This window comes from Stegostoma tigrinum, chromosome 48 (genome assembly GCF_030684315.1).
Source record: "Stegostoma tigrinum isolate sSteTig4 chromosome 48, sSteTig4.hap1, whole genome shotgun sequence".
In the NCBI taxonomy this organism is placed as follows: domain Eukaryota; kingdom Metazoa; phylum Chordata; class Chondrichthyes; order Orectolobiformes; family Stegostomatidae; genus Stegostoma; species Stegostoma tigrinum.
In genome coordinates, this window is record NC_081401.1 from 4,158,656 (window position 1) to 4,166,246 (window position 7,591).

Below are 7,591 nucleotides of genomic sequence, written 5' to 3' on the forward strand. Positions count from 1 at the left end.
GATAATGGGAACTGCAGATGTTGGAGAATCCAAGATAATAAAGTGTGAGAGAGATAATGGGAACTGCAGATGCTGGAGATTCCAAGATAATAAAATGTGAGGCTGGATGAACACAGCAGGCCAAGCAGCATCTCAGGAGCACAAAAGCTGACGTTTCGGGCCTAGACCCTTCATCAGAGAGGGGGATGGGGTGAGGGTTCTGGAATAAATAGGGAGAGAGGGGGAGGCGGACCGAAGATGGAGAGTAAAGAAGATAGGTAGAGAGGAGAGTAGAGGTGGGGACGTAGGGAGGGGATAGGTCAGTCCAGGGAAGACGGACAGGTCAAGGAGGTGGGATGAGGTTAGTAGGTAGGAGATGGAGGTGCGGCTTGGGGTGGGAAGAAGGGATGGGTGAAAGGAAGAACAGGTTAGGGAGGCAGAGGCAGCCCAGTTCGTCCCCTCCCCTCACTGCACCACACAACCAGCCCAGCTCTTCCCCTCCACCCACTGCATCCCAAAACCAGTCCAGCCTGTCTCTGCTTCCCTAACCTGTTTAAGATGCTGAGGTTTAAGATGCTCTTTTCTGCACTGGTAATTTTCCTGTTTTATTCTCTATTGTTTTGGCACTGGCAGGCATAATTAATGTTTAATGCTATTAACACATAGTTGCTTAGGCCTTTGTCTATCGTGTTAAAAATTTTAAGTTTGAGATTCTACAGGTAGTTTTGTGGCTTCTATTCTTTCCATTACAGGTAGATATTTTAGTTGTTTTTATTTGTATCAGTTCCATACAGAGCTAGATTCCAACTATCAAGGAGTTTCACTCACAGGTGTAACTTTGTTCTTCGGCCAAAATTGTGGAAACAGTGTATGGCCAGTGAAATCAATACCCTATGCTAAATCTACATGACTAATGAGTAATGTGGAAACAAAACCAACAATAAAGAGACTCTATCTCCACAGTACCACTTCAATTCACTCTGAACAACAGATACTAAGACAAAGCAGCAGGAGTAGACTATTCAGCCCATCAAACCTGGTGGGCTATTCAACAAGACGTCGGCTGATCTGATCATTCTCAACTCCATTTCCCTGCCTTCTCCTTATAACCACCGACTGCCTTACTGATTAAAAACCCGTTGAGATCAGCCTTCGATATACTTAATAACCCAACCTCAATAGTCCTCAGTGTAAAGAATTCCAGACTCACTTCCCTTGAGAAGAAATTCTTCCTCATCTCGGTCTCAAATAAATGACCAAATATTCTGAGATGGTGCCCTCAGCTCCTAGACTCCCCGAAAGTGGAAACAACTATGTTACATCTCCCCCTGTTAAATCCCCAAATAAACCTTTATGTTTCAGCAGGATCAGGTACTATTGTTCTATGTGCCAAAACCTACTGGCCCAACCTATTCATGTGTCCCTCCCCACAGTCCTTCAACACGTGGTACCAGCTTAGTGAACATTCTACGGACTGCCTCCAATGCTGGTATATCTTTCCTTTGAACAGGGGCCCCGAATCTCTTCACAATATTTCCGCTGCGCTCTGACATGTACCTTCAACATACATTTCCCCACAATAACCTGTATTAATACAATAAACATTTTGGAAAAGGTCCAAAGCTTTTCCTAATAAGGTGTCAGCTAAGTCAGCAATTTAAAATTAAAATCTTTCTTAGCTTTCTTGGAGATCTGAAGTTACTTCTCTAAAAATATAAATTCTTTAGAATCCCTCACATCTAATTTCACTTGTGGTAAATGTGTTAGAAAGGATTGGTTTCTGAGAAGCTTCCCTCTTTGTGCAACATTCCTTGCATAAACACCAACCACCTTTGCCAACACTGATTTACTTCCCAATTTCCAGAAATTTGCTTTAAAGGTTCCACCCTTTCACACTGAGAACATATCAATTCTACTGAGACAGTTCCATCTTCTGCATGATCATTTTGACCATCTTGGAGACAAAGCTTGACAAAGGTTTAGACAGGAGCATGGTGTGGAGATGACAATCTGATTGATCATGATCTTATCGCATGGTGAAGCAGTCTCGAAGGGCTGAATGGCCTTGCTGCTTCTCATTCATTTGTCCAATGTGTGACAGCTTCCAGCCACCACAAGGCTCACTGGTGTTTACTGAGGGCCTCAGTGGAAATTTCTTACACCAGCTTCAAGCTCAGCAAACCTTTCAGCCTCTTTTCACCTCAGTGATTCCAACTTTACAAATCTCCAAGTGCATTCTGTGAGAAGCACCTGTGTGAATTTAACAAAACAACCGTCTGGTGTTCCCGATTCCACGGCAATAATGGTGTGCTGTTAGAGGAAATGTCAACTGAAGATCTTCTACCTTCCAGACCTTGCTTTCATTCAACAACTCGTATGGAATGTGTTGCTTCAGCCTCACTGGAAGCAAAGTGGTGAGGGTGGCCAGCCCAGTAGAAACAAACGTTCTCAGTCTCCAACTTCACGCACTGGCAGACTGAACACGGTTCAGTCCTGAATGTGATGAGCAGCAGCACGAACAGCAGAACTCACCCCTGCAGTCACTCGTGATCTCGCTGGTGCTTCTGCAAGCTTGGTAGTCGAGTGAATCCTTTCCCACACTGAGAGCAGGTGAACGGCTTCTCCCTGGTGTGAACCCGCTGGTGTGATTGCAGGTTGGATAACTGTGTGAATCGCTTTCCACACTGAGAGCAGGTGAAAGGCCTCTCCCTAGTGTGAACCCGCTGGTGTGCTTGCAGGGAGGATAACTGTTTGAATCCCTTGCCACACTGCGAGCAGGTGAACGGCCTCTCCCCTGTGTGAACTCGCTGGTGAGCTTGCAGGGAGGATAGCTCCGTGAATCCCTTCCCACACTGAGAGCAGGTGAAAGGCCTCTCCCCAGTGTGAACTCGCTGATGTGCTTGCAAGTTGCATAATCGAGAGAATGCCTTCCCGCACTGAGAGCAGGTGAATGGTCTCTCCCCGGTGTGAACTCGCCGGTGTGCTTGCAGGTTGGATAATCGAGAGAATCCCTTTCCACACTGAGAACAGGTGAATGGCTTCTCGCTGGTGTGAACTCGCTCGTGTTTCTGCAGGCTAGATAATCGAGTGAATTCTTTTCCACACTGAGAGCAAGTGTATGATCTCTCCTTGGTGTGACCTCGCTGGTGTGCTTGCAGGTTGGATAACTGTGTGAATCCCTTCCCGCACTGAGAGCAGGTGAAGGGCCTCTCCCCAGTGTGAAGCCGCTGGTGTACTTGCAGGCTGGATAACTGCGTGAATCCCTTCCCACACTGAGAGCAGGTGAATGGCCTCTCCCCGGTGTGAACTCGCTGGTGTACTTTCAGTTTGGATAACTGGGTGAATCCCTTCCCGCACTGAGAGCAGATGAATGGCTTCTCTTTAGTATGAATCCGTTGGTGTTGCAGCAGGTTGCATGACTCAGAGAATCCCTTCCCACACTGAGAGCAGGTAAATGGCTTCTCCCCGGTGTGAATCCGTTGGTGAATGACCAAGGCGAATGATTGAGTAAATCCTTTCCCACACTCACAGCAAGTGAACGGCCGCTCTCCTGTGTGAACTCGCTTGTGTCTCAGCAGGTTGCCTGAATCGGTGAATCCTTTGCCACACTCAGAACAGGTGAACGGCCTCTCCACAGTGTGAATGTGCTGGTGTCTCAGCAGACTGGAGACAGTACTGAATCCTTTCCTACACACGAAACAGGTGAAAGGCCTCTCCCCAGTGTGTCTTCGCTGATGAATCTCAAGTTTTGATGGGCAACGGAATCCATCCCCACAGTGTCCACATTTCCAGGATTTATTCATGCTGAGAGTGTTCTCATGCTCCCTCCAAGTTTTACAATCAGCTTTGTCCATACACAGAACATATACATGGTGTCTCTCTGTTGTGAATTGTGCATTTACTTTTTTCAGGCTGTTTAATGAGTTAAAGCTTCTTCCATAGTCAGTGCCCTGAAATACCTTCTCTTGGGTGTGTGTGTGTTGCAACTCTTTCCCAGTCACATGATTTTTAAAACATTTTGAGGCAGACAGAACAGAGAAACATTTCTCCTTCCATATTTAAAGGCCTGTGACATTCAGATCCTGATGAATCAAGTGATTTCAGACCTTGACATCAAGCTGTTTTTCAGAATTCTTTCTCCAAGTCCTCCCCTTCTGATATCCTGTAAAAACAGTTTAAAATGTCATCACTCACGTGCAAGGTAAAAGTTATTCTCCCAAAGACAATATTTCATGCTAATTCATAGATTTTTGTTTACTGTTGGTACAGACTCAATGGGCCAAATTGCCTCTTACATACTGCAAGATTCAATTCTTGTTCTTCCACATGGATGTATAGATTACTAGATTAAAAGCATTCAAATTAACTGGACTGCACTGCTTGTTTAAAGATGTGAGGAAGAACGTTAGTTAGGCTTCGATTGGTCACAAGCTGGAACTATCTACATTTGGGGAAGTGGCAAGAATTGAAAATTGAAAAGTTTCATCTAGGATTTCAAACTAAAATTGGATGGGCAGTTGAGAAAAATGAATTTGTTGGTTGACAGAGATCTATAGAAGCATTGACAGCAACTGGATTGCTTAAGAGTTGGCATATTTTCAAATTGCTGAGTCCATCACGTGAAATATAGAATTTCACAACAACTCTTTCACAGAAGAGTGGAAACAACACATGAATGTTATAAGAGCGCGATAAGGCGTCATCACATTTCACCATTTGTTTGGAAATCACCCCATTCAAATGTGAGCCCTAAGAAAGGCGCCATTCTGTTAGCCAGACAAATAAATTTGTCAAGCTGAAGGAAGAAAGGATAAGAGAGCGGCAGACCTGGGCCAACCTTTCCAGAATCTGCACCTTCCCTGGATTCACTTGTCTGCGGTTCAATTCTCACACGTTAAAAAATTAACCCCACATTAGAAAACTCTAAGGGGGCGTAAAAATAAAAACAACGGTGTTACGCTCACAGATGATTGACAGAGAGGATACTTCAGTCTGAGTCTTCATTCAGAAGGGGAACTAACGCAGCGCCAACTTCAGCAACACATTGTCCAACTTCCGCATTCCGCAAACAGGATCGCGCTGATTGGCTGGAGGGCCAGCTTGCTTCCGGTCCTCCAGGACTTTCCATTGGCTAACGGTGACACCGCCCCACTGAGGACGCGCGTTGCTGCCCCCTTCACTCGCACATGCGCGATTCTAGCCGATGGTGCGGTTTCAACGGCGCAGTGTATTGTGGTTCCTGCAGCCAGCGCTGCGCAGTGGGAACCGAATCGAACCAATTTAAATGCTAGAATCCCTACAGCGTGGAAACAAGCCATTCGGTGCATTGAGTCCACACCGATTCGAAATAATGGGAACTGCAGCTGCTGGAGAATCCGAGATAACAAAGTGTGGAGCTGGATGAACACAGCAGGCCAAGCAGCATCTCAGGAGCACAAAAGCTGACGTTTCGGGCCTAGACCCTTCATCAGAGAGTTGGGGGGGGGGGGGGGGGATGGGGAGAGGGTTCACTTTGTTATCCACACCGATTCTTCCCACTACCAGAACCCGGCATTTCCCACGAATAATCCACCTGACCTACACAATTCCTGAAAAACTATGGGGCAATTTAGCACGGCCAATCCACCTAACCTGCACACCTTTGACAGCCGGAGGGAAACCGCACAGGCATGGGTAAACTTATGCAAACTCCACACAGACAGCTACCTGAGGCTGGAATTGATCCCGCATCCCTGGTCCCATAAAGCAGCCGTGCTAACCACTTATAATAAGAGGATTAAAATTCGAAATGGGGCGCATCGCCACCCCGATGTGGGTAAAAGGGATACTGACTTGATTTGATTGTGAAAGAACCCCATTCTTGATTTTTATAAAATGGTTAAGTTCACGCCGGAAGATTCAGGCAACTGGCTGACATATTCAAGAGGGCAAAACATGACCGTGGAACTGAATACAAGAGTTGGCGGTAATTTGTGAAGAGGACAAGAGGGATATTAAAATTGAGCAATGTCGGAGATGGCCTGTGAGAAGGTGAAACATTGCCCAATGCAACATAAAGTGGATAGTGTGTTGTTTGTCAGAAATAATCAATAAAGAGCCTTTGAATTAAACGGGGAAATGTTGAAGGAATCTGAGGTACAGCGGGATCTGAGGGTCCTGGGATAGCAATTACATTGAGTTAGTCTGCAGGAGCAGTGAGTGATTTGGAAAGCAACACATTTGTTATTATTATTATTGTTATTATTATTTCATTCATTCACGGGAAGTGAGCATGACTAGCTGGACTGGCTTTTATCACCCATCCCTATCAGCCCTTATTAAAGTGGTAGTGATCTACCTTATTGAACCGCTGCACTCCAGAAAACAATGACTATTCCAGAGTCTGTTTTCTTTTGAGAAAGTAGCAGAAATCATTTAGAGATAGTAGGAACTGCAGATGCTGGAGAATCTGAGATAACAAGATGTAGAGCTGGATGAACACAGCAGGCCAAGCAGCGTCAGAGGAGCAGGAAGGCTGACGTTTCGGGCCAAGACATATGCCCGAAACGTCAGTCTTCCTGCTCCTCTGATGCTGCTTGGCCTGCTGTGTTCATTCAGCTCTACACCTGGTTATCTTAATGGCAGAAATGAAATGGTTAGTGTTTAGCATTCCTGCTCCCAGTATAATATTCGACCATTAAGCTTATACTGGCTGAGAGACTAGAATTCAATTGATTGTCTCACTGGATTAATATCTTTAGAACATAGAATGTTAGAGCATAGGAACAGGCCCTATGGCCCATGATGTTGTGCCAAACATGATGCAAATGAAGCTAACCCCTCCTGCCTACCCTTGGCCTATATCTTTCCATTCCTTGCATATTCATGTGCGTATCTAAAAGTCTCTTGAATGCTCCTATTGTATGTGTTTCCCCCACCACAGTGGCAGCACGTTCCACACTCCTCATACTCTCTGTAAACAAATTACCTTTCACGTTGCCCCTTTGTATTCACCATTTCAACTCTGGGAAAAAGATTTTGGCCAGCCACCGTACTAGGCATCGTATAATTTTGTATCAAATTTCCCCACAGCCTCCGCCACTCAAAATTAAATAAACTAAGTTTTCTTTTGTAGCCTCTCCTTATAACTCCTGCCCCCCAATCCAAGCACCATCCAGGTAAACCTCTTCTGCACCCTCTTCAAAGCATCAAAATCCTTTTCTGCAATATGGAGACCAGAAGCGAATGCAATATTCTGCATGTGGTCTAACCAAAGCCTTTTAAAGCTGTAACATGGCATCCTGACTCTTGTACTGAATTCCCCGACCACTAAAGGCAAGCAGACCATATACCTTCTTTACCCCCCTATCTACACGAGTGGCCAATTTCATGGAGCTATGGACTTGAACCCCAAGATTTTTGTTTACATCAGTACTGTTCAGATACTCTCCATTTATGGTAGATGTTTCCTTAACATTTGATCTCCCAAAGTGCAGCATCTCACGGGTACCCAGAATAAACTCCATCTGCCATTCCTCCACCCATATCTGAAACTGATCAATGTCCAGCTATATCCTTTTTCAACTTTTATATCATCCACAACTCCAGCAATCTTTGTATTGTCTGAAAACTT

The 7,591-nt window shown here is 45.2% G+C and overlaps 1 protein-coding gene across 2 annotated transcripts; it reads right to left on the bottom strand.

Annotated features, from left to right (window-relative positions):
• Positions 1-571: 571 nt before the first annotated feature.
• Positions 572-5,043, bottom strand: LOC125450142 (gastrula zinc finger protein XlCGF26.1-like). 2 transcript variants are annotated; one of them, XM_048526134.2, is made up of 2 exons: positions 4,944-5,043; positions 572-4,141 (listed from the first exon to the last, which is right to left on the bottom strand). In XM_048526134.2, exon 2 carries the CDS (start codon positions 3,831-3,833, stop codon positions 2,520-2,522), a length of 1,314 nt encoding a protein of 437 aa, XP_048382091.1. In that variant the 5' UTR covers positions 3,834-4,141; positions 4,944-5,043; the 3' UTR covers positions 572-2,519. The 2 variants fall into 2 exon arrangements, with proteins under 2 accessions (XP_048382091.1, XP_048382092.1); XM_048526135.2 differs by lacking the exon at positions 4,944-5,043 and adding an exon at positions 4,807-4,931.
• Positions 5,044-7,591: the final 2,548 nt, after the last annotated feature.

What these genes read in the sequence shown, in the direction of transcription:
- LOC125450142 (XM_048526134.2), bottom strand. Translation starts at nt 3,833, where the DNA reads ATGGACAAAGCTGATTGTAAAACTTGGAGGGAGCATGAGAACACTCTC.